The 27,719-nt window shown below is 41.3% G+C and overlaps 1 protein-coding gene and 1 long non-coding RNA gene across 2 annotated transcripts in view; one reads left to right on the top strand and one right to left on the bottom strand.

Annotated features, from left to right (window-relative positions):
* The window catches only part of LOC306664408, a 1,052,029-nt gene that overhangs the window by 489,340 nt on the left and 534,970 nt on the right, over nucleotides 1–27,719 (bottom strand). The window lies entirely within an intron of this gene.
* IQGAP2 (IQ motif containing GTPase activating protein 2) overlaps nucleotides 4,724–27,719 on the top strand; it is a 284,608-nt gene continuing 261,612 nt past the window's right edge. The window contains 1 exon segment of the mRNA XM_079145190.1: nucleotides 4,724–4,996. Within this exon segment, the coding sequence (XP_079001316.1) occupies nucleotides 4,951–4,996 (46 nt within the window). The 5' untranslated portion in view covers nucleotides 4,724–4,950.

Here is a 27,719-nt window from a genome sequence, read left to right on the forward strand (position 1 = left end):
TTGTAAATGTAGTTGAGAAAATTAATGCAGGGTAAAGGAAATAAAGAATGAAGGAGGAACTCTAATGAATAAAGACTTATTGGTACTCAAAAAAAAGAATGAAGGGGGCTGGGGCTGGGGGGCTGGGGTGTAGCTCAGTGGGAGAGTACATGCATACCACCTGGCAATCAAAGCTGCTTTCTCTGCCTGCTCATTTACAGGCTATCCTGGGAATTATCTTCTCAGAGTTATTTGGACTCAAACTTTCTTAAACTATGAAATGGGGGTGGGGGATAATCGGGGAACTGTGTGTGGTTTTATTTTATTTGCTGAAATTAAAGTTCAGACAGTCTTTCCAAACTTCGATTTGCTTGGAACTTTAAAGCAAAGAATAAAAAGGCAGGATAGCTTCAGTGATTTAGCATTTACAAAATATTTGAAAGTTGTCCAAAATTAGAGGTTTTAGTGAAGTGGAAAAGGATTTCATTTAAAAAAATTCATATATATAAACAAAAATATGAACAGGGGAAAAAAAAGTAATAGTTCAGAGATTCTTGGAAGTATAAATTCTTCCATGGCTGAGGAATGGCTCTATGCCTCAGTTTCCTTGTCTATAAACTGATTTTAAGAAGAATTCAATTCTACAGTTTCCCTCTTCTGTCGCTTCAACTCCTACTTTTGTTTCTGAGAACTGAAACACCGTTTTTTTCATTTTTTTGGTGCTGGGGATTTAATCCAGGGGCACTTTACCACTGAGTTACATTCCCAGCACTTTGCATTTTTTTTTCTTTTTATTTTGAGTTACTTAGGACCTCGCTAAATTGCTGAGGCTGGCCTTGAATTTGCATCCTCCTGTCTCAGCCTCCTGGGATGCTTAGATTATAAGACTGTGCCACCACACTCAGCTGACTCTGCGGTTGGACTTTCATAATTTCCTATTTAGATACAGAAACCTCCTTTGCAAGAAAGTGCAGTTTCTGTTGCTTCTAAGCTTCTTTCTTTCTGGGACGGGTAACAAGTAAGAGAATGTTAACAACCCAAGGGCTACCAGTACTTCAAAAAGTTCTTCAAATACTTCTTTTCTGTGATTTCCTCATGCCCTGCCACTGGTGGTGCTTTGAAATATACTGGTCATTATTTTGGGTACAGATGTTAAAATGATCAGCAATGTGACATTATTGGACAATAAAATCATCTTAAAGGTGGATGGAATGTTTTGTGATAAGATTTCTACTCATTTTCCCCCGTTGATGCTCTTGATATAAATAATCTCTTATTATTATAAAAGCTTGAATTTTTTCAAAGAACCCCATTCTCATTTCAATTTATCAAGAGAAGAACCTTAAAAACAATTTTTAAACACAAAATTGCTTTAAAAATGATTTAAGCATGTCTAGTAGTTTTGCAATCTCAGCTTTGTTTTACATTAAAGAAAAAAAAAAACTCTCTTGCCTTATTAAAAAACATTTTTTTTTCCCACTAGCTGGCCTTAGTTTTTGTTTTTAATAGTCTTGCAAACAGTCAGATGGTAATGTAGCTGACACAATGCCTCATATTTATTTGAATCACTCTTCAATGTCAAACCCTAAGAGAAAATAGCCCAGCATTTTGTGGACAAGTTTCTTTTCTCAGATGCTGAGGTGCAGTGATCTGTGAGACAATCACCATTACCGAGGGAATTGGAGACCCAAATGACAACTTCATCACTTGTGAAATAGAAGGAGTATTTGCTTTCCAATTTCCTCTTCGGTTTCAGTTCTCATAGTGACATTAGCCACGTAAAAGCCTTGAAACAGTCCTAGACCCTCCAAAGAGCTGACAAAATAGATCATTAACTTAAAACTACCATCTTCCTGCTCACTTCTTTTTGCTTCAGTCTTTACTTTCTACCCCAGATATTTTTGCATTGGGCCTACTTATTAGTATGTATGATATCGTTAGAAGTCGTCGGTACCAACTTGGTGAAGACAGTTCCTTCATTAGTGTTAGTGATGTCAACTTCATTGAGGTTCTTCGCTTTTTCAACTTCTACTAGAGTCCCTTCCACCAGGTGTCAGCATCTCCAACGTGCCCAGCTGCAATTCACCCTATAACTTGTTCTAAGCTTTACCATTCCTAAACTCCATATTGTTCTGCAGCTCCCATGTTGAAAACTTTGAATAGTTCATAAATTCTCCTTTGGTAATATCTAGTCCTCTTAGCTCGATATTCCAGGTTATCCATGATTTGACAACAGCTTCCTGATTTATACCCAGTCAAGCCTCATGTCTGACCCCAATGTCTCTTACCCTCCTCTCTCTCCCAGTAAAGGACATTATGTGCCCAATTCTTTTTTTTTTTTTTTCTTTTTGGTGCTGGGGATTGAACCCAGGGCCTTATGCTTACAAGGCAAGCACTCTACCAACTGAGCTATCTCCCCAGCCCTGTGCCCAATTCTTAACCATCTTTCAAGGTCTACCTGAAGTCACACTTTAAAATCCTATAATCTTCCTTGACCATTACAGTTTACAGTGATTTTATTTCCCACCTCTAAATACTTAGACTGACCACGTATTTGGGACCTAAGTCATACACTCATAGTAAATATTGCTATGTGCAAGGGCTTAATTGTTAGTACTTGATGCATGGACTAATAGAGATGGATGGAGTTTAGATATCATACAATTCAGCATTTCCTGAAACACAACAAACGTACCTTCTAAGCGTTTCCCTCAGATGAACATTGAATGACTTGGTGCTGTGCTTCAGAATGTGACCATTTCACCTCTGAATTGCTCTTATAATTAGAGACATCTGCTTTTTGAGGAAAGATGACCTCCCCATTCCATTCCAACCAATCTAATACCTCCAGAAAAATAAATTTTGTTCCTATTATCCCATCTGAATGAAGTAGTACTGCGTGCACACTACAGAGCTCTCCTTCAGCCTCACATGACATCTTGATAGAAATGCAAATTCTGTGAGCCTCAGAACAAACCTACTGAGTTGGAAACTGAGGGTGGGTCCAGAATGTGAGTTTTAACAAGTTTGAGAAGCACTGCATTACCCATATGAAATTGAAAACAGTTGTCAGCTGTCTGTGTCTTTGCATAATTAAAAATGGTTGTATCACTGTGCCACCTTTTTTTCTTGTGCTGATTTGCAAGTTTATTTGTCACTATTAAGATGCTATGTAATGGCACAAATCAAGTACTAATGGTCCACTTAACAGCATGAAAGTCATCACAAAAGCAATCCTTATTATGTAACTAAAGGGGAACTACAACTGTAAGGTTACATGGGACATAAAAACATTTTCTGTTGTTAAAAAAAAAAAAAAAAAAAAGATTACCTTAAAGAAAAATGCATCAAACTCAATAAAGCTTATACTTAGGTTATGACTCTCACCATAAATAAATGTATTGTTATTTTTGCTTTTGTTTTCTGAAATTTGAAGTTTAGATGCTGCCTGAGGTTTGCTGAGTTTGCCATACATAATCCAAAAAATATCACTGCATTGGAGTTCTTTTACGAGTAAGACAAAGTGTTGCCTTCCACTTACAAATGCAAAAGCATTTATTATGTGCCACTTTTTCTTCAACTAAATAGAAATCTCTTTTAGATTTGCCTCAATGAGTTTGTTTTTTCAGCCTACTGGTCACTCATAAACATTTGTCAAAATGGTAAGGGCGCAGGTAAAGTGTTTTACATTCCTTTAGGTTGCATCAGGCCAAGGCACAAAGAGAAATACAGCTCTGGTGACCGCATGAAACCCCTGGATTTTAGAACAGCAACATGCTGCTTAATTTCCTTAAAAACTGAGCCGGAAAAGGTTTTTGTGGTTGTGCGATCCCAGCTGGGCCTGACCTACGGTTCGGCACACGGGCGGGGGCGGGCAGAGGCGATGGATGACTGGCAGTTGTATTTTGAGTGGTAGTTTGGGTCATGTTTATCTTGTCCCTCCAGCATTCGCGCGGGCGTACAAATTTACAGTTTCTTGTCATGAAAGGGGAACCCTATATTTTATATACCCCCCCAAAAAATCAGAAACAACTTTCTATATATAAAGAGAGAGAGAAAGAGAGAGAGAGAGAGAGAAAGAGGGAGAGAGAGAGAGAGAGAGAGAGAAAGAGAGAGGAGAGAGAAAGAGAGAGAGGAGAGAGAGGAGAAAGAGAGAGAGAGAGAGAGAGAGAGAGAAAGAGAGAGAGGAGAGAGAGAGAGAGAGAGAGAGAGGAGAGAGAGGAGAGAAAGAGAGGGGGAGAGGAGGAGAGAGAGAGAGAGAAGAGAGAGAGAAAGAGAGAGAGAGAGAGAGAGGAGAGAGAGTAGAAAGAGAGAGAGAGAGAGAGAGAGGAGAAGAGAGAGAGAGCAACGACATCTCCCAGGAAGGAAACCGTCTGATTTTGTCCCCTCACCGGGGAGGGCGATTGGGGCTGCCTGTGTCTTCTGCGGTTTTTTTGCTGTTCTCTGGGTTAATTCACTTCCACCCTCTAAACGTTCCAACAGTGAAAAACCAGGCGGGGTTTTCTATCTCCAGGCCGCCTGCGGTGCGTTGGGCCTCAGCTGCAGGGGGTCCGTGCGCTGCTGGCTGCTCAACCCCTTCCTCCTACCCCGGGGCCGGGCAGGGGCGGGTCCACGAGGTCTGCGCTTTGCGCCCGGCATGCGGTAGGGGTCGCTGCGCCGCGGCGCGCGCGCTCCCACCGCGGTGAATAACGGGGCCGGGCTGGAGGAGAAAGGAAACCTGCTGGGGGAGGCGGCGGCCGGTGAGGGAACGAGGGAGGAGAGTTCACTTTTGCTCCAGTGTCAGCGCGCGGCGGCTGCAGCGGGCTCCCGGGTGGAAGCACCGAGGGAGCGGGTCGCCCATCTCGGAGCGGGCAGGCGAGGGCAGAGAGAGGCGGGATCCCAGCGCGCCGGCGGGGCGCGAAGCCCGCGAGCCTGGCCAGCGAGGGGAGCCGTGGGGGGCGCGCCCCGGGGGGGCCCCCGGAGGCGCGCAGGATGCCCCATGAAGAACTGCCGTCTTTGCAGAGACCTCGCTATGGCTGTAAGTGCGAGGGGCTTCCGCCGACCTTGGGTAGCCCCCTCCCCAAGGGCCGCATTGGAGAGGCCGCGGGGCCGGGCGCGTGCCGCGGGGGAACTGGAGGGCAGCGGCTGCGTGTCTGGTAAAGTTGGGAGCTGAAGTTGGAAAGGGTAGAGAACGGTGTCTTCCCGCTCTTCTTTGCAAATTACTAATCTCTAGCTGGCAACCCCGACCCTCCATACTGCAAACCCGAACGGCCGCGGGCGCAGGCAGCCCTCTGGGACAGATCAGGTTGGGGTTTTAGGGTTTTCAGGTGCGGAGCTCTCGGCCGTGTCGGTTCGGACCAGAGGGTGGCGTAAGGGACCCGATTCTTCAAACCCAGAAGGGGCGGAAAGTTTGCTGTGGCTACAGGTGGGCGCCACAAGTACAGTGCCAGCGCTCTCTGCTAGCAGCTTTCCTTGAAGCGCAGGCGTATCCTCCTGCCTCGCTCTTTCAGACTTCACCTGAGCCGAAAGGGACACTAGCCGCCCTCTACTTTTCACTTTCTCCCTTGACTCAGTGAATGCAGGAGGATTGCTGTGGAGAGAGGACTCGCAGTCCTCGTGACTTGAACGAGATGGTGGATGGTGTCGATTACCCCGCCAGGGGCTGCCCTCGGAAAGAGGTTGCTTTGGCTGATCGTGAGTGGATGGAGCCAGATTAGCACCAACCACGTGGCTTCATGTGCAGAGTTCAGAGTCCTAAACATGTGCCAGGAAGTGTTTCCTTTAAAACAAACATAAAGTTGGCTCTCTTTCTCCAGGGTTGGCCCTGTCAGTGACCCCTTGGCTAATGACCACAGGTTAATCTTTTGCCTGGGCTGGCCTTGGTGGCAAAGGAACCAAGTTTGGGTTAAGGTGGTGATAGGTGCAGCAGGACATTTGTGTGTGGTTCCGAATTGTCAGTGGAGCCGCAAACTTGCTGAATAAAAGGGTAGGGGCAAGGCTGTGGCTTTGGCCCGGTGGTAGAGCACTTGTCTAGCACACGTGAGGCCGTGAGGCACTGAGTTCGAACCTCAGCACCACATAAATGAATTTTAAAAATTGTGTCTATCCACAACTAAAAAAATTGTTTTTAAATAAAAGGGAAGAGAGGATCATCAACTGGTGTAGGACCTTTTCTCTTACGTCTTGAAATGGACTGTCAGAGGTGGGAGCTTAGTTTTCCCTTGTGATCCTTTGGTGTCAGTCAGTGAAGAGGAACCCAGAAACAGCCTCTGTAAGAAAATGCATTCAGTGGTTGAGTGAGACTTAGCTTTTTGCATCCTTATTTTACAATTTGGAAAACCACATTCTTCTGGGGCTCTAGGAAGAAGGCTGTGCTCATCTAGTGGTTTCAGTGTCAACCTCAGGTTGGTGGAGGTCTAATGTGACAAGCTCTCCAAACATATGGTAGCTTTGCTATGTCAAATTATAAGATGACTGTAGTCTGGCAACTAGGTAAATATATATTAAAAATTGTAAATATCACATGATCCTGTTATAGCCCTCATTTCTAATGCATAGTGCAAAAATTTCTGTGAATGTGGTGCATGAATGTAGCATTTCCATTAATCTCTGGGCATGCATCTGAGGTGGTGACTGATTGTTACTCAGTCAACCTTGGCTTTAGTGCCCTCTAGAAGCAGCAATAAGGAGGCTCAGATCTGGCAAGCCCACTCCGTGGGGACACTCTTTGGAAGTCTTTGTTTACCCTTCTTCGCTGATCTGGTAATGGGGTAGTATGCCTTTGTGGGAGCCACTTACCTTCTCTGACATTCATTGGCTCTTTAACATAGTCAAAAATGGAAAATAGGTACTTATGTTACCAGGCTTTATCATCACCCTGAAATATGAAGGCTTTACTACAATAGCCTGTTATGTCTAAAGTGAGCATTTTTATAATTCCAATAATAGCCTCACGAACAGAATATATTCCGATAATAGCCTCACGAACAGAATAAAAGAAATGACGCCTAGAAAAATATACTTTAGTGTTAATTAGACACTACCTTCCATTGACTGTTCTCAAAAAAGGCAGTGGTTACATATGTTAGTACAATTTCTGGTTATTGTTGGCTTTCTGGGCCTCCTGTCAACACGAGACTGGAAACAGTGCTCTGGAGCTCTTCCTGTGAGGGAAGGATCACATGGATTGTCCTTGCTCTGTGGTGTTACAGGGTTGTGCTTTCTCTTGTTCCTTGGTTTGGTAACTTAAGCTCACGTTCAGTTAAACCTCCAACTATACTCAGCAGGCTTTATCTCCAACACTTAAAAATAAAGCACCAAAAGATGGTTATAATTTCAATTTCAGTGTTGCACATTTTGAGTACAAATATTTGAGACTGGGCTTTTAAAACAACATGTTGGTAGTTTGAACATATTCTGTTCATGAGGCTGTTCTATGTCTTTCAGGGATGGGCTTTTGTTGTGTCATCTTTTCTACTACCTTGAATTGTCATTACATTTGGTAATTTTTACACAAAGTAAGAACTTGGCTTAGGGTGCGATGTTACTGTCTCCTCCCCACCAGGTTGACTTTACAACACCACATAATAAGTTGTACTTGAGGAATTTTCCAGTGAGTTCTCCATGGAAACTGCAAGACTTCTTAGATTTCTTGACAGATGCAAGATTGCTGAAGGCATCCTGATTTGTACATAGGAGCACTGAATTAAAATTACATAGACTACTACTTTCCATTTAATTCCTGCTATTGTTGGCCACAACTTACTTCAACCTGGAAGTTAGGATAGTAATACACCTCAGAACAAAACTGAAGTAACAGCTCAGTACTACAATGCTGAGAGAAGTGGAAGAGGAGCTGTTATATTAACATAGACATTGACATGGTATATGCAAAATATCCTTCTATACTCAAAACTAAGTATAAATAATACTCATGCTTAGGTATGATTTGCAAATGACTTGTGCTGTTGTAATGAACTCTGATGCATTTGCCAAAATAGTTCTGAAAACACCTTGTTGCCATGATCTGTCAAAAGTTTTCTCTAATTACTTGAGAGTTTAAAAGACCAATGAGAGCAGAAAAGGGGCTTTGTGCTAGACAGATGATTTCACTCATCACTGATAATCCAATCAACATTTAAGTGTCACTGTGGGTCACTAATGGTTATGTTTAGGGAAAGAACCCAGGGTTTTCACCCTATGAAACGAAGGGCCTTCTTATGAGCTACATTGTAATAAGTATTAGTGATCAATGTTTCCTTGTTTGCTTCTTTTGAAAAGTGCAACCTAAGTCCAGCCTGTGTGTGTTGGGGGTGGAGGTGGGGGAATGTTCTGACCGATGCTATCAACTTTTGAGTAATGCTCTTGTCTGAATAGCAGGGTTTCTAAATCATTGAGTAACTGACTATTGAGGTGGTCATTGCAACTAAATTTTATTTCTTTACAATTACCAATCTGAGATGAAATTTAAGTAAGAAATTAGTTAAAACCCAGTTGTGTAAAAGGATTGAATGTATCTGTACTTAGCGTAGCTCCACTCTATCAGTGCTTTCATTTGAACAGCAGAAGGATAAATGCCATGTTGTCATGAGATGCTGTCTTTAGTAGACAAAAAGTCAAGCCACTCCTGTGCTAGTGTTTTGGTTGAGCTTTTCAGAAAGGATCTTTAAGGTCAACAGCTAAAGAGTTATTTTAGCATGCTTTTAACTTTAATTACACATGCTGTTAGCCAAAATGACTTGTTTGGGAGAGTTTAAACTTGTAATATCAAGTTTATTTAAAATTTAGTGTTGTTTGGGGTGTCAGCAAACCCTTTTTTCTAGGGAACCATTGATCCATTGATTTACTGTTGCTCCTTACCCTGCTGCTCCACAGCTACCCCCACCCACCACCTTTATTTTCTTTTTGTAGTGCTGGGGAACCAAACCCAGTACCTTGTGCATGCTAGGCAAGTTCCCTAACACTGAGCTACACCTCCAACCTTCCACCAAAAAAAAAAAAAAAAAAAATTTAACAGCCCCTTTTAGTTAAAAGGCTGATGTACAAACTTATTATCTATGCTTGTTTAGTTTTCATGGTAACCAAAAGAAAAGCAGAGGCCACTCAACTTCTGATCTGATAGGGTCAGGTAAATCCTACGGGCAGGCAGTCCAACATGGGGTGTGGAACTAAGATTCGTGAGCTTACCAAGGCCTGGGCACTTTCCATGTGTCATTGCTAACATCTGCTCATTATTACCTTCCAGAGGGCCAGTAGTTTCAGTATTCTACAAGGAAGCTGAAATCCATGGTACTGTGTCGAGGCCCCACACCTAGCTGGTGACAGGGGAACTTGGAAGCAGTATGGTCACATCTTGGAGTCTTTCCTTATGGACTTTTGCCAGGTTGCCTCACCTGATGAGGGTTCGTCTCTTCTATCTCTTTTAGCTATTTGTCGTGATTTTATGAAAGATAGAAACCTGTAGCCATTAGATCATGTGCTCTTTCAAAGATAGATGCACTCTAAAAAATTGCATTGTATTCTTTAAAGTGAATTTTCCTGCTTAATTTTTTTCCCCCAAGAAAAAGTCTAGAAGACATGGGATTTTTATAGAGAGTATTCAGGCTTCATCAAAGGATTTTATGTTTATATAAAATATCCCCCCTCTCACTGTGAGGCACTGGACTGAAAGGAAGACTCTTCCATAATAATATAGTGGTGTGCACCAATGATTCCAAATAGGATAATTTGTAAAACACACTTTATTACACACATCAGCCTTGCCTTATAATTTGGGTCTGATGAGAAATTGGGCAGAAACTTGTAGTGGGTGACTGACTAGTGAGCTGATACTCCTTTATTACTCTATTTTATTTTTCCCTAATTGAGAGGCAACCTGGTGTTGAGGAAATGGTAAAAACTGCATTGTTCAAAAGATATAGGCCTGAATTCTGACTCGCACTCACTGCCTGATTTCACCTTGGGGTTTCTTCCTGTACCTTGAGAGGTATGTGGAAAATAGACGTGAAGAGGTGACTGATGTGGTTCTTGGTGTACAAATTGTAGTTATTTCAATTGAACATCTAATACGCACAGAAGGTTGTGGATGAAGGAAATGTGACTAAGCTAGTTACGGCTTAAAAGAGGATCTGGAGATAAGAAATAGTAGTTACACTTCCACTACTGTACTTTCAAGCTCTGTGAAAGTGATAATGTGAGAGCAATGGGTTTGGATCAGGGTGATGGGAAGATTTCATGAAGCTTCTGGATTTGCATATGACCTTGAGAAAGGTCAGAGGTAGCGCTAAAAGGCATTCTAGGATGTTTGTTGTTTGGGTAGTTTGCTGGGGTGGATATTTAGTATGTATGCATTGATGTTGAGAAAGGGGGATGTAATTGAAAGGGATGTATCTTAGAATCCATTATTTGTAAGCAGCAAAGGTTAACTTGAGCGGTCCTGAGAGTTGCTTCAGCCCACCCTTCACTGAAGTATCTCATTCTTGTATGTATAAGGACATACTGGACAAGTGCTCTACCACTGAGCTACATCCTATCCCCATTTTAAATTTCATTTTGAGACAGGGTCTTGCTAAGTTGCCCAGACTGGCCTTGACCTTAGAATCCTCTTGCCTCAGTCTCCCAAATAGCTGGATTATAGGCATGTGCCACCACACCCAGCTTGATATGTTTGATTTTAATAAACTTTTCATTAGGCATTCATGGATGAGTGACCCAATGGAATGGGGGAAAGCTAGGTGTGGGAAGTTTGGTGATATATACATTTGGTGCTTTTTCTTCTGGCCACTCAGGGGTCTCTTTGCCATGCTTCTAGGTTAGAATGGGCAACTCTGCCAGATGGTTTTACCAAGGATAGGTACATTCCCTGAGGTTGGGTAAGAAAAGCAGGTATAATAGAGAAGGGTAAGTTTCCTGACAACTAAATTATTAGGTGGTAAGGCTTCTCCTCTCTCTTTCTTTCCTCATTCCATTACTTGTGGCAGTTTTCACCTCTCAGATTTCACTGGAGATTTTAGTGCCCTCCAATGGCCTACTCCCCAGGTTGTTGAAGAATGGTTATGACCATGTTTCCAGTTCATTAGCAATTACCTGAGGAGCTCTTTGATAGATTCATTTTGGCAAGAGGCCGAAAGATTTGACTTAAGTCTAACTAGACTCCCCTTTAATTTTATAAAACATGTATTGCTTCTTGTTTTTTTGGCTAAGATCAAACAATCGTGTCTTATATATGGCTTTTCTTGTCAAGGAGCTAAAAGGAGCAGAAAGCTGTTTTTCCATCCGTGCACTGGTTTTCAAAGAGTAGTTGCTGGAACAGCAATAGTAGAGCATTGCCTGAGAAATTACTGGAAAGGCAGATGTTTGTCACCACCCAGATCTGTAGAATCAGAAGCTCTGGGATTGGGTCCACTCGCAATGAGTTTTAACAAGCCTTTCAGGTAATGCTGATGCACTAGAACATTTAAAGGGTAAAAAGACATTTCTAGTATATAGTTACATCATCATGCTTGCAGGTTTTTGTCAAGTAAGTGAAAACACATGGACATACTATGGAATGCTTTATTTATAGTATTCCTTTGTGTGTTTGATTTGAGCCCAAATATGCACTAGATATAAACCCAGGCATTGATTTCTATACAAGTTGTGTTTGTTTTATAGAATCTATTTTGGTGTGACTTTAAGGTTGCTTTTCTCTCTTTTGAGAAACATATAGCTTGGAAGGAAAAGCTAAAGTCTCCACAAACTGGAGGTTAAGTGAAATTAGCTGTCCAAAGATTTCCAGGTGGAAGTGGTACTTCAGGAACCACTAGAAAGCCTGAGTGAACTGGGGAACCTTCTTGTGGTAATTGTGGGCTTCTGATTGCTTGGGCGTGGGACTGTGGGGTAGGCAGTAAGGATTGGAAGATGACTTTTCCTTCAGGACAATTTACAGTGGTCTTCACTTGCTTATTCACTCACAATTTTTTTTTTTTTTTAAACTGTAGAATGTTAGAGATGATATTTTATTATTTATTTATTTACAGTATAGGGATTGAATTCAGGGATGTTCTACCACTGAGCTACATCCACAGCCCTATTAGTTTTTATTTTGAGATACCGATTCACTAAGTTGCCCAGGCTGGCCTCAAACTTGAGATCTTCCTGCCTCAGCCTCCTGGGTTTCTGGGATTACAGGTGTGTGCCACAGTGCCCAGCAGCAGAGAACACATTTAATAGGCCTGAGTGCATCCAGGTCATCCCCACATTGCAGGAAAACTACAGATCTTTTATTTTACTATTGATAAAAGATAGGAGGGTTTTTCTGTGATTGATTTTTGCTTGGGGTTGCCGAAGGAGAAGACTTTTCCATTGCTTTCCTTTTCCCATCCCTGTGAATCTCTGAATGTTTATATCCTTTTAAAAAATTAAATGTGGCTGCCATTGTAGTTCAGTGGCAGAATGTGTGCTTAGCATGCATGGTGCCCTGGGTTCAATCCTCAATACCAACAAAAAGGGGGGCTGGGGAGATAGCTCAGTTGGTAGAGTGCTTGCCTCACATGCACAAGGTCCTGGGTTCAATCCCCAGCACAAAAAAAAAAAAAAAAAAAAAAAAAAAAGGGAAAAAAGTGTCTGGGGTGGAGTGGGGATGTAGTTCTGTGGTAGAGTACTTGCCTAGCATGTACAAGGCTCTGAGTTCTATCTCCAGATTTGGGAAAAAAATTGCTATTGTTAATAGTTTTGGCTTAATGTATCTGTATTGCACTGTTCATCTGAATAAGGAACATATTTCCATTATCTATCAAAGATAATCTCAATAGCTTTCAACTGCCAAGCACACATATAATGTTGAGTTTAGGTTTGCTTTCCCCTGTGTAATCTGAGCAAATTAATTTACCCAGGCCTCAGTTTCCTCATCTGTCCATTGTGGGTGGGAAAGTGCATACTGCAAGTCTACCACTATCCCTGGTCTGCCTCTACCTCCTTGCTCTTTTTTTTTTTTTTCTCCACTTGAACAGAAAGCAGATATAAAATCCTAACCTCATTCTCCCTTGAGAATGGAAAAATTTTTTAGTTCTTGTCAGGAAATAAGAATTCAGTGTACTAATTTAGGTGAGGATCAAACTAATTTTTGTGTATGTACACTTTTTAAAAATAAATGAATATATTTTGTCACTGTTTCCAAATAAAGTTGGGGAGGGTTTGGGTTTCTGTGTTACATGTTTTGTAATCTCACAAATGATCTTGGAGATGTCACCAGCATATTCAGGTGATAATTACCAAGCGTTCTTTTATTTAGGCCTCCAAGGTTAAATTGATCACTGTTGCCGCTGCTGATTCAAAGGGTTCCTAAAGTCATCTAGATGGGAAGGAACAACATGAAATATGTCTTAATCTTTGTGCCTGGCTCAGATTGTAGTTTGACTTTGCTACCAGGGTCAGGCAACCTTCTAGTCAACCTGGTCCTGCAGGCTTTTAGATGAGGAAGAAGAGGAGCAAGTACACTGGGTTCATATGACATCCCTCAGGCCTTACTCTTTCTAGAAAGTTAACAAAGTTTGAGATTCGTGGGCCAAATGAAGCTCAATTGAGATGGGTAACTACTGAAGCTTGGGATGTTGCTCAGTGGTAGAATGCTTGCCTAGCATGCTCAAAGGCCTTAGGTTTGATCAAGGCACGGAAAATTAAAGAAAGAAAAAGAAGGAAAAGAAAAGAAAAAGAAAAAACAAATGGAGAACTTCAATGCCCATTTTCAGATAAGTCATTCATTATGCCACCTGCTCCTTTCTAGTATGTATTTATGCATTATAATTAGACACAATAGTGGAATACATTGTGACATACTTAGACATACACAGAACATAATTTGGTCAATTTCATCAACATTATTACTCCTTTCCATCCATACCCCTCCTCCCCTGGTTCTTTTATTTTAATGATCTCTTTTCTGATTTCATGAGACACTCCCCCCTTTTACTTCCTTTTTTCCTCTCTAGCTTCTACATATGAGAAAAAACATATGACCCTTGATTTTTCTGAGTCTGGCTTATTTTGCTTAACATTAGTGTTCTCAAGTTCCATCCAGTTTCCTGCAAATAACATAATTTTGTCATTCTTTATGGTTGAATAAAACTCCATTGTGTATGTATACTATATTTTCTGTATTCATTCATCTGTTGACTGACACCCAAGCTGGTTCCATAACTTTGCTATTGTGAATTGTGCTGCTGTAAACTGGGGTATGCGTGCATCACTATTGTATGCTGACTTTAATTCTTTTGGATAAATATCAAGGAGTGGTATAGCTGAGTCATATGGTTCTACCAGGTTTAAAAAAAAAATCCAGTAAGTTTCATATAATTGTTTCTTATTACCTACTCTACTTCTTACCTCCCCCAAAGGAGCCAGTGCCATCAGCCAGACTTGGCTGGTTCCCACCTGGGAACTTAAGCAGATCACTTCTGTGTTCTTTGTCTCAGCCCTGGGCTGACTGAGCAGGCCGCCCAGGGTTGGAAGAGGGGCCTGTAAGATGTTACATGGTCAGCCTTTTGGAATGAGTCCTCTATTCATCCACTCCCTCAGCTGTGCTCCTCCAGGTAGGTTCCAGTAAGGTGGCTTCTCAAAGCCCTGCTGCATATGGAACTCTTAAGAAGTTTTGCCTAGAAATGGCCATTATAGAGCTAATGCTTTTTATTCTGTATTACTAGTGAGTGTTATTTAACAAAGGAAAAAATATACAGTTTTAAAAAGACTATATAGAGATCAAGTTTTCTGTCCACAAAAGCCATGTTCTCGCTTTGGCACTGGTTTTCTTCTTCTTGGTACTGGGGATTGAACCCAGGAACGCTCTGCCACTGAGCTCTATCCCGGTTCTTTTTGTTGTTTATTTTGTGACAGGGTCTCGCTAAGTTGCGCAGGCTGGCCTGGAACTTGCCATCCTCCTGCCTCAGCCTCCTGAATTGCTGGGATTATAGGAGTGTGCTGCTGCACCTGCACTTTGGCACCCATTCTGGGGATAGTCTCGAAGGTTTCTTTCTCAGGTTGCCAACATGAAATTTGCTTTCATTAGTTTGGATTGAATAGCTTGGAGGATGTGCTTGCATACTCTTCTCCAATTTTCCATATTTGATTAGGTGAACTTTGAGAAAGAAATGAAACTTATGCTTCAATGTAGTAGTTTTGAAATCTCTGAAAATGGTTACCTTTGAACTGTTGAGTAGAACAAACAAAAAGTAGTGGCCCAGTAGGGAATGATTTAGCCAGCCTGTATGTGAATATTTCTAGAAGGTTATACAAAACCTTTTTTGGAGGTTGCCTTTTGGGGAGAGACTGGGATCAGTGGGAATACTGTTTGAAATAGTTTTTACCATATATTACCTTTCAAAACATAAAGCAAAGGAATGTTTTAAAAATAATGTCTACATTGATTACTCTGAGAATAATGTGGACAAAATAGAACAGCACTAAATTCATAAGCATCAGGACTGTGTCTTTTGGTCAACACTCTATTCCCAGAGTCTGGTACATAGACTAACATGTCAGGAGTGGTTCTTTCTAAGTAGTGAGATAATGGATGAATTAAAAAAGTTTTTTTTTTTTTTTTTTCTCTTCTCCAAATTTTCTACCACATACATATTTATAATTAGAAAAACTATAATAGGTACCCTTTGCTGCTTAAGATATTAAGTTCTTTTTACCTATCAATTCTGCTTTGAGAACATTAGAACCTGAAAACACAAATCTGTTCTTATTGGAAGGATTCATTGAAGATCCAGTTTTCCAGGTGTTTGTGTGTGTGTGTGAGATTGAGTGACATACATGTTGAGAGGTTTAGGGCTCCATAGCTGTTATGCTGATACAGTTAGGATAGAGATGCTGGGAGGTTGGATAAAAACCATAAGAATCAGCAAAGTGAAGTTAGCAATAGTGACAGGAAAAACCCCCATATAGCTATTCCACATTTTAAAATTTATAAAGGGGAAGTGTGTAGGAAGCTGATCTGTAAAAGGCAGCAGCAACAAATCAAGTATTTAGTGTCTCCAGTGAAAAAGATTGCTGATATAAATATAGGGGATCATTCTCTTGACTCAAAAGGAGAATTCTCCAGAATCTGAAAAGAGGTGATCACTCATAGCTGTTGCCTTATTCAGCAAGAGCTTCTAGGTGCTACATGTATGTGTACAATGGCATGTACAGAGTTTGCAGACCAGATGCCTTCAAGGTCAAGTGTGATCAGGGCCTCAGATAAAATGACAGGAAGCTTTGAAGCATGTCTGAGCTAGAGAATGCATTTGCTTATTGTAGTCATTCAAATTGAGAGGAAAACATTTGTGAATGGGGTACAGGCAAAACAAGGTAGATGAGTCTTATTTGGCCCATTGGAAGCTCCCTTGTCTCCTGCATTATGTTATAAATAGGTATCCTTGGCAGTATTGTCCACCTGAAATAATGAGAGATGCAAGTCTCCATGATACCAAGGACAGCATCTAACATCTGAGGACTTAGAAGTGCCACTTATGTTTGACATTGGGTATAACTTCTCTGAGCTCCTTTCTCCATCTGAAAGATGGGTTTATGTTTACTAAAAACAGAAGTGAGGAACAGGAGATTGGTCTAAATGCTGTTTATGTATATGTGTGGGTCAGGGGAGAGGGTAAGTTGTCACTTATTTGAATAATTCTAGGGTTTATCATTTAACCATCCACTTCAAAAGCAGTATCACCTTATTTTTGTGATATACATTTTTTTTTAGACCCGTGTTTGAAAGGAGTTTTTCTTTTTTGCTTCCTCTTCCAGCTTGCAAGGCAAAATTTTGTGTTTTGGTAGCAATATGTTTGAGATGTAAGTTTTCTAAATCTAAATTCTTTGGCTAGAGTCTTCCTTGTCCATCTGAGCATTTCTCTTACAAGAAAGTGTAAATATTGATAACAAATTAAGAGCAGGAGTCTGAAAATTGGAAAGATTTCTCATAGTAGTTTATTTGAGCCCCATGTGTTGGAAAACATTTTATAACACCATGTGAGATAAAGGGCATCTCTGTTGTTATCCATGGGGATGAATCTTGAGAAGGCAGTTCTTCTGTTGGTAGAATTTGTTGTTGTTTTGGTTTGGTTTTTGTATTTTCGCTTATTCTTAGAAGAGGAGTGGAGAGAGGGTAGCTGGGGTCACTTGGGTTTTGGGAAAATTCCCCAGGACTTCCGGGTATCAATAGCAGGCTTCCCTCCTACGTCGATTGTAGATCCCTGACCATGTCCATGCTTTTATGATGTCACCCTTGATTTAGAAATCTTCTAACTCAGTTGTCAAACTGGCTACCCATTAGAAACTTCAAGGGAGCATTACAAAGAAAATGCTGGTTCCCAGGATGCCATCCCCCAGATCTTGTGTTTGTTGTTTTGGTACAGAGCTTTGGCATAAATATTTTTATTTTCCTTTCTTTTAAAAAAAATTATTTTTGAGGGAGCTGGGGTTGTGGCTGTGTTGTAGAGTGCTCACCTGGCATGTGTGAGGCACTGGGTTCGATTCTTGGCACCACATATAAATAAAGGTCCATCAACAACTAAAAAATACTTTAAAAAAATCTGAACCTTCGGAACCTCAAAGAAGAATGCAATGGATACACATTCCTCTCACTTAGCTTCACCAACTCTTTACACCTTGTCACACCATTCCACCTGCAGACATCGGGACAGCTCACCCCTGCTTCCCACATCCCACATACCAAGAACGAAGACGTTCTTCTCCACAGCTACCCCTCAGTGCCACTAGTATTGCATTCAGTTCTATCTTACCACATAGAGTCTACACTAAGATTTCCCCAGCTGGACTTTATGACTGTTTTTTTGGGTCCAGTCAGCTTCATCACATTGCCTTAGGCTATTGCGCCCCTTTAGCCTTTTTCAGGTGAAAACGGTGCTTCTGCCCTCCCTGTGGTTCCATGACATTGAATCCCCTGAGGAGCCCAGGCCGGTTTCATGCCATGGGTGCCTCGTGACTGACCCTGTTTCCTCCAGGTGCATCATGTCAGGAGCCACTGTGTCCTCCAGTCTCCCACTACTGCTCACAAGTAGATATTCTTAAAAACCTCCCTCAGAGATTCCAATGTGCAGACAAGGTTTGAAATTCATTGAATTAATTAAAAGCCCCCACTTTGTGTGCTGTTGTAGAGAAGTACACATAATATAGAATTACCACTTGGGTCATTTTTCCGTGGACAGCCCTGTGGCTTTAGAAGTACATTCACATGTTTGTGGGTCATCTACCTCCAGAACTTCATCTTCCCTGACTGAAACTCTGTTCTCATTAAATAATAACTCCTCATTCCTGCCTCTACCCAGAACCTTGGAACTATCCTTCTTCTTTCCATTTCTATGAATTTGACTATTCTAGGGACCTCATATCCACGGAATCATATTGTATCTGACCTTCCGTGTCTGGCTTATATTGCTTAGCATGTCTTCAGAGTTCATCCATGTTGTAGCCATGGGTTAGTGTTTTCTTCTTTTTAAAGGCTGAAAAATCATATTATGGATACTGTGTATGTATGCTCCGTGACATAGACATTCACCTGTTGATATACACTTGGGTTGTTCTGCCTTTTTAGGGATTGTGGAGAATACTGCTATGAACAGGTGCGCACATTCTTCCAATCCTCACCTTTACTTTTTTTGTGTATAAACTCAAGAAATGGGATTGTCAGATCACATGGCAGTTCTGTATTTCATTTTTGAAGAATAGCCATGCACCCCTCACTCTTTCATGGAGTGAGCTGAGTAAAACTCAGAAAGGTGAAGTATGTCTGTGAGTTCAAGGAAAACTCAATTACAATTAGGCCTCTGAGCTCCTGTGCAGGTAACCTCCAGGGAGAACATGTGTGGATCCATCTTTTCCTCAGAGGGCAGAAAGAGCAATGGGGAGATGGCCGTGGTGGAATGTTTGCCTAACACGAGTTTGGCCCTAGGTTACATCCCTACCATGGCAAAATAAATAAATAAAAATGGAAAACTCATAAAATAGGGGTCATGAAATATAGCTAGGGCAAAATTGACTTCTTTGTGGTCTTAGGTGGTATGCAGGGCAAGGTTAGAGTCTAGTTTTTCATTTATGTTATGTATAACTTTAAAGTATTTAGTTTTAAATTGTAAGTTAGATAATATTAGTTCATAGGCAACTGGTTGTCTTCAATCTCTATAAATATTGCAAGCTGAAAGTGAAGTAACAAACTACCTCTTTGGGGAGTTTGGTATTTTAAAAGTAGAATTTTATTTTAGTTTGTTACCCTGGGCTCTTCCAAATATTAACTGTGGGAATTTTTTTTTTTTTTTTTTTTTCCATGCTGGGGATTGAATCCAGGGGCTCCTAACTACCAAGCCATATCCCTAGACTGTTTTATTATTATTTTTTTCTTTATTTTTTGTTTATTTATTTTATATGGTGCTAAGGATTGAACACAGTGCCTCACACGGGCAAGGCAAGCACTCTCCTACATAGCACAACCTCAGCCCTTTATTTTTTATTTTGGGACAGAGTCTTGCTAAATTACTTAGGACCTTGCTAATTTGCTGAGACTGGCTTTGAACCTGCAATCCTCCTGCCTCAGCCTCCTGAGCCACTGGGATAACAGGCATGTGCCACCACACCTGGGTAGCCATGTGATCTTGGGAGAGGTAATAACTCTCTGGCTCATGTTCTGCTGTAAAATGGGGATAATGGTTGTAATCAGATTTAAACTACTTAATCTACATACTGTTTGGTACATAGAATTTACTTATTTGATGTAAGCTATTAGAAAGGTATTGTTTCCCATTGATTTCAAAAGATACACAGGTAATCTCCAGTTGTCCCCAGAAGCTAGTATTTTTTAAATCCATTATTATTGTTTTACCAGACCTGGTCTTTCTACTTGCCTATATTGGGACTACCAGCCTGAGGCCTCTAGAACCGTGGTTATCAACTGGAGCCAAAAGTGGCAGAAGCATGAGATCCAGGACTCTGGAATAACTATGGACTGAGAGTAAAGGTAGCTAATTCCCAAGGGTTAGTGTTGGCAATTTTCACATATTGCAGAGGCTGAATAGTGCCGATTAAGCAAGTATATTTGGAGGATTCAGACTTTGTTATACTTTGGCTAAGGTGATCCAGGGCTAGGCAGCCTGCTGATTTTGAAGGCTGATTATTCTTCCACTGCCCAGTTGGAAATGAGCTAGGGATTATAAGATCAACAGTCTAACTCCATGTAATCAAGCTGTTGTCTCTTAATGATTACTTTGGAGCTTGTGCTAAGTATAATGTGTGGAGTTCCCAGGGTTATTTAATGAGAAAAAATGTTGGCTCTACAGAAGAACCTAGTAAGTTTTGAAAAGTGGACAATGCTACTTCAGTGGAAAACCCTGATCTTATTCCTGAATCTCAGATCTGTCCCTGATTCCCTTGTAGAGCCTGGGAAGATCATGTTTTATGTCTGGTAGGAAGCAATAGGACCATAAGAAGTGGCATTGTGTATACAGCTCTGCCAACTTAATCTCTAATGATGCTGATAATAGCAAACACACCTTACATGTGCCAGACACTGTGCACTCTTTAATGAATCACTCAATTTAATCCTCCTAACAATCCTCTCAGGTTGGTAATATTATCCCCACTACACAGGTGAGAAAATGAGGTGTAGATTGAGTAATTTACCCAAAATACAGATAGTAAGAACCCAGGCATTGTGACTCCAGCCTTTGTGCCTTCCATGCCTATTGAATACAAGTTTAAAAGTCACATTTTGGTAGTTGGTACCGTCTTCTGAGTAAAGCACTTAATCATTATGTTAGTTTCCTTTTTGTTCCTGCCATAATAAAATACCAGTCTTTGATGCAATATGATCATTAAATTTGGGGAAAAAAGATTTCTATACATCCTAAGTTTCTTGGCATAGTGACTTTGGCTAATCATGAACCATGATGTGCATCACCAGAGAGAGGCAGTGAGTTAGTGGGATTGGCTGCTACCTGCTGTTAAATCATGACTAGGTCATTCCCAAAGCTGAGAAGTCATCATAAAAACAGATGAAAGAAGAAAGGGTGGGATGGGAAGAAGCAGAAGATATCAAAGTCATGATCTGGAAGCATCAGAAGGCAGATGAAGCCATGGTGGGGACTAACTTAATGAGAGCGTGAATGTGGACACAGTTAAGAACATCACAGTTTAGGAGCAAGTAGCCCATTATGATGACTTGAACCCTCTCCCAATGACTTTAGCACATTTTGAGTAAGGAAACTGGGAAGTGTGTGGTCATTTTTAGAAGTTTCTAGCCAGTTTACATCACAGTGCCTGTAGGTTGAGCCAACAGTTAAGAAGAAAATAGGCTCATTTAGAAGCCCTTTGATCAGGCTGGATGGCTTAGACAGATGTTGTTTCCAATACAATTTCTATAGCAACAGGGCTTTCTGAAATAAATCCATGTCACATTTATGTATATCCATTTGTATTTTCCTTAGAAAGTACAGAAGCAAATTTGGAACTTAACCATAGAATTTGTGAAGAACTTAAACATGGTTCTGTTTTTTTTTTTTTTTTTTTTTTTTAAATATCCCCTCTGCCCTCATTGCTCTTACCTACTTTTATTTTCCCTTTACTCAATTTCTTTATTTACTTCTATTTATAAATCTTTTTTCTAACAGATCTTGGTTAATTTCAAAACTTTTTAGGAAGAGAGTAAAATACAAGCAGTGTTCTTTAGACAAATACGCATCTTGGGCTGCTCTCTGCCCTCTGGGAACTGGCTTTCCAATAGGGGACATGGCAGAATGATTCAGAGCCATGTGGGTCTGTTATTTACCAGCACTGGGCTCTGGTTTCCTCTCCTGTTAAGCAAAGGGATTAAGTCATAATAGCTTGTCCAATGACTTCATTAGAACTAAATAGGATGGCAAATGTTAAGCACCTACTGAGCCCAGGGAGAGAGAGCTCAGTGAGTGGAGAATGAAGCCTGCAGAGCAGACAGCATGAGGGGAGGCCTGAGTTAAGAGTTCATGTGTGCACATATGTGGATTTGATGAGAGAAAGGAGAGCAAGTGTGGGTGCCAGGGAGGACAAGGATTCTCTAGATACCAAAGAGACACCAGTAGTCTGAAGTTTTCTGCTCCTTCCTCCTCCTCATTCCTTCTTACCTGCAGTGACTAAGCCAAGCCTTTCTTGCTGTCTCTTTCCCTGCAGGTCCTTGATCCATTGGGAGCCTGTGCTACCTCTGTTAATTCAGGATGCTGCCCTCTTTACTGGTTCCATCAAAATTGAAGGAGGGCTTCAAAACTCATTACACTGGTGACCAAGGCTATTTTGGGAGGCAGATTCTTCATAAAATTTTACTGCTAGGTTTCCTTTTTCTTCTCCATCCTCTTTATTTACTACCTCCTATTGTACATAAACTTTTGAAGCCTGAATAGCAAACAGCTGTTAATGTTGCCCTTGGAGAACCACAGATACAAAGTAATTGGATTGGTTTACAATAATATGAATAATATGCTTATATAATAAAGTGAAAAAGCAGGCACACTGGGGGGAAGTTAGAACTTAAGTTGTATGGGGAAAAGCCTGGAAGGAAATGCGTCAAATTGTTAACAGTTGTTTTAGATAGAATGATGTTTCCTGTTCTGTGGTGTTTGTTTTTCCCAGAGAGACCTGTAATCATATTAAAAGGAAAGAAAAATCATGTTTTTGTATTATTCCTTTCAATTGTGAGAGATGTTCTTTCCTGTCTGGATTTGATTTACTGGGGCTGTTATGGTGTCAGGTAGGAATTAATGGTGTGATGAAATGAATTGCCAGTGATCAGCTCGCTGATCCTGCTTTTCTACTACTTTTACCTGAGTCTAGGAGCTCCGTAACACCCTCTGTGCCTTATGGCTCAGAGCATGTGCACCACACCAAATATTGAGTTTTTTGTGCAGGCTGGGGGTCAGCAGTTGGAAGGTGGACTGAGTTTGAATTGGGAATTCTTAGGTAACTACATGGGTTTGGTTTAGAGCAGGTTTTCCCATGGTCTGTGCCAATATTCTCTCTTGATGCCCTCAAGTCACAAGATTAGAGTGTGTTTGCTCAGTCCTGGGTTTTACTTCATTGGCATCTAGTCATTTTCAGTGAGCAGAATTTTGGTCAGCTGGCACGTCACTAGCAAGGGCCAAATTAGACATAATTGCACACAAGTTTAACTTTAAGGTCTGTGGCTTAAAGTGCTCTGCAGAGGCATGCCAGGCCTGCAGCTTTGTTCTCCCTGGGAACGGCATGCCCCGGAAGAAAGGTTATAATATAATTTATCATCCAAACCTAGACACCTAGGAAAGGAGGCTTCTAATAATCTTGCTAAGGCAACACTGTGAGTGGGCCAGTTCTGGGCAAACTGGGACATCTGGTCATCTTGACCATAAGGACAGATCTCTGTTCTGTGAAATGAGGTTCATTTTCCCGGACAGTATTCATTTTTGAGGAGAGGGGAAGCCAAAACAGTTGGAGAGATTTCAGAGAAGGGGAACGTGCCTTTTCAGGAAAGTTGAGCTATAGAACGGTGCCGCTTGCACTCTGCAGACACTGGGGCTTGTGCCATTGTTCCGCGTCTCTACTTGGAATCCTGGCTCCTCTTCCTCTGTCATAAGGGAAACAGTCTGTGTGGAGTCTGCTAGGATGCAGCCCCTTTAAGATGCCGAGGGAGCTGGACTGGAGGATTGCTAAGGCCCCTTCCAGCTCTCACGGTACATGCATGATTTCATAATAGGTAAGCCAAGGCCTGTGCTGCATGGGTAATGAGGAGGGGACAAGTGGGGCCCTTCCTGCTGAAAGGACAGGGCCTCACTCTCTGTCCTTGGCTGTCACACACGCAGTGGCAGGCTCTTCTCTGAGCCAAGAGGGGAAGCTGGGGAGCCAGGAGAATGCAAGTCTTACTGGAAAGTGCATTGTTTGGTGGGGTGATTGGTATGTGATGGGAGGGGGCGCTGAGAGGGAAGAGAAAATAGCATTCTAGTTAATCCTGTGGGCCATCAGCTCTACTGGCATTTTGGAGTAGACAATTCCTGGTGGTGGGGGTGCTGACTTGAGCTTCGCAGGCTGTTTAGCATCATCCCTAATATACTAGATGCAAGTGGCTTCCCCCCTCACTCGTGACAACCCAGGATGTCTACAGACACCGCCAGATGTCCCTGGTGGAGAATCACTGCTATAGGTAAAAAAACAAAACTGTGTTCTGGACACTTCTTTTTGTGTAACTCTGTTCTGTCTGGCCAAGCTTCCACCTTAAGCCTTTATAATACCATTTACTGGACCAATTAGTGTTTGTGACGGTGGGTGGTGGTTTAAATGAAATACCCTCACTTTCATATCTTTGGATTTGGCTTGGAAATAAAGTGAGCTCAGCTTCCCTTTCCCTTTCAAGAGTGCATGAATAATGAGGTCTTTCTGTTGGGAATAGGATTATGCGTCTTCCCTGCCCTTTAAAATTATTTCTTTAAAAATGTCTACCATGAGGTCTGGGAATATGGCTCGGTGGTAGAGTGCTTGCCTAGCATTCGAGGCCCTGGGTTCAATCCCCAGCACCGAGGCAGGAGGAAGTCTACTATGACTAGTGTCGCAGGTTTTATCGTGACAGAAAATGTTCAATGTCAAATGAAGGTTCTCTAGTACAGTGCTGCCCACACTTGGTTTATGTTTTGTAAGGATTTGATTCAACTGCAGATTCTGCTCTGGCAGCATTGGGCTGGAACCTGAGAGTCTTCATGTTTAATGCACTCCCAGGTCATGCCCTCACTCTGGTCTCTAGGCCACATTTCAAGGAGTGAGGCTCTAGGAAGAACCAACTCTTGCCAGTTAAAAAACCGTCACATATGTCCAGGAGGATGACGTAGTGTGGAGTGGGGGCAGCAATCTGTCTTGTACAGGGCTGCTCACAGACCTTTCCATGAGTGTGTGCTGGAGGTGACTGCCTTGCCTGTCTGTACCCTCACAGGCTGTCAGGCAGCGGGGGACCAATGTTCACAGCAACTTACTGGCACTTGAGGATGAGTTTAACAGGACAGCCTGAGACAGATGGCTGCACCCCCTGAATGGGCACGGAAAGGGAAAGGCAGGTCTGAAATGTAGCAGTTTGGACTGCTACAGACTCTGAGCTGTTCACTGGCTTCCTGGGTTCGATTTGAGCAGAGGCCATGAAGGAGAAGCATCCCCTCAGACAGGTCTTTGCCCACTCAGAGTTGCTCACCTCTGTGGGTAATGGGTAATGGACTAGGCACCTACTGTCCTTGCTGGGGACAATCCTTCCAGGGTTTTGGGTGGCATGAAGAGCAGTTCTACTGTTCTTGTTGCCCCAAGCCTTTGTTTCTGTGGGTCTGCTGGGTGCTCATGAAGGGAAGGAGGGGGACATGGTATTGGCACTCTGTGAAGTGGGTAAAATATTTAAATCCGGTGATGCAAAGGAAGGGAGGGAGCCCAGGTGGCCCACTGCTCAGTGCCAGGAGTTGGCCTTCAACATTAATCTACAAGTGTAGCAGCATCTTTACTTATTAAGCTAATTTACTTTTTAGAAAAGACATTAAAAGTAATAGTCATCCCAGAAAAAAAATGAGATAAAAAATTGTAAACGATCTTTAATTTTATTACTCATTATAGTCATTGGGAAGTCTTTAGGCATATTTCTCATATTTATTCCTTCCTACATTTGTTTCTACTTTTTTTTTTTTTAAGTCTGTGTTAAAATTAGTTAACATTCCTCTCATCTACTGATAGGTGTTAAATTTGTTCTGGTCATAATTTGTTGAAATTAGAAGACTGACCATCCATGAGAGTCTTTTTTTTTTTAATTTATTTTTATTGTAAACAAATGGGATACATGTTGTTTCAGTTTGTACATGGAGTAACAGTATACCATTTGCATATTCATATATTTATATAGAGTAATGATGTTTGATTCATTCCGTTATTTTTTCCTTCCCCCCCACCCCTCCCACCTCTCTTTTCCCTCTATACAGTCCCTCCTTCCTCCATTCTTTCCCACCTCCCAACCCCCATTAAGTGTCATCATCCGCTTGTCAGTGAGATCATTCCTCTTTTGGATTTTTGAGATTGGCTTATCTCACTTAACATGATATTCTCCAGTTTTATCCATTTGCCTGCAAATGCCATAATTTTATTATTCTTTATAGCTGAATAATATTCCATTGTATATATATACCACAGTTTCTTTATCCATTCATCAATTGAAGGGCATCTAGGTTGGTTCCATAGTCTGGCTATTGTGAATTGAGCTGCTATGAACATTGATGTGGCTGTATCTCCGTAGTATGCTGATTTTAAGTCCTTTGGGTATAGGCCGAGGAGTGGGATAGCTGGGTCAAATGGTGGTTCCATTCCAAGTTTTCTAAGGAATCTCCACACTGCTTTCTAGAGTGGCTGCACTAATTTGCAGTCCCACCAGCAATGTATGAGTGTACCTTTTCCCCCACATCCTCTCCAACACCTATTGTTGCTTGTATTCTTGATAATTGCCATTCTAATTGGGGTGAGATGGAATCTTAGTGTAGTTTTGATTTGCATTTCTCTTATTACTAAAGATGTTGAACATTTTTTCATATATCTGTTGGTTGCTTGTAGATCTTCTTCTGTGAAGTGTCTGCTCATTTCCTTAGCCCATTTGTTGATTGGATTATTTGTATTCTTGGTGTAGAGTTTTTTGAGTTCTTTATATATTCTGGAAATTAGTGCTCTATCTGAAGTATGAGTGGCAAAGTTATTCTCCCACTCTGTAGGCTCTCTCTTCTCATTGCTGATAGTTTCCTTTGCTGAGAGAAAGCTATTTACTTTGAATCTACCCCAGTTATTGATTCTTGCTTTTATTTCTTGTGCTATGGGAGTCCTGTTAAGGAAGTCTGATCCTAAGCCAACAAGGTGAAGATTTGGATCTACTTTTTCTTCTATAAGATGCAGGGTCTCTGATCTGATTTCAAGGTCTTTGATCTATTGTGAATTGAGTTTTGTGCAGGGTGAGAGATAGGGGTTTAGTTTCATTCTGTTGCATATGGATTTCCAGTTTTCCCAGCACCATTTGTTGAAGAGGCTATCTTTTCTCCATTGCATATTTTTGGCACCTTTGTCTAGTTTTAGAAAATTGTATTTATTTGGGTTTGTGTCCGTGTCCTCTCTTCTGTACCATTGATCTACCTGTCTATTTTGGTGCCAATACCATGCTGTTTTTGTTACTATTGCTTTGTAGTATAGTTGAAGTTCTGGTATTGCGATACCCCCTGTTTCATTCTTCCTGCTAAGGATTGCTTTAGCTATTCTGGGTTTCTTATTCTTCCAGATGAATTTCATGATTGCTTGCTCTATTTCTGTGAGGTACATCATTGGGATTTTAATTGGAATTGCATTGAATTTGTATAGCACTTTAGGTAGTATGGCCATTTGACAATATTAATTCTGCCTATCCAAGAACATGGGAGATCTTTCCATCTTCTAACATCTTCCTTAATTTCTTTCTGTAATGTTGTTTGTAATGTTTCATTGTAGAGATCTTTTACCTCTTTGGTTAGATTGATGCCCAAGTATTTTTGTTTTTTTTTTTTGAGGCTATTGCAAATGGCGTTGTTTTCCTCATTTCCCTTTCAGCTGTTTCGTCACTTGCATGTAAAAATGCTGTAGATTTATGCGTGTTGATTTTATAGCCTGCTATTTTGCTGAATTCATTGATGAGGTCTAGAAGTTTTCTGGAGGAGGTTTTTGGATCCTCTAAATATAGAATCATGTCATCTGCAAATAGTGACAAC

Source organism: Sciurus vulgaris, assembly GCF_902686455.1.
Source record: "Sciurus vulgaris genome assembly, chromosome: 6".
NCBI lineage: Eukaryota > Metazoa > Chordata > Mammalia > Rodentia > Sciuridae > Sciurus > Sciurus vulgaris.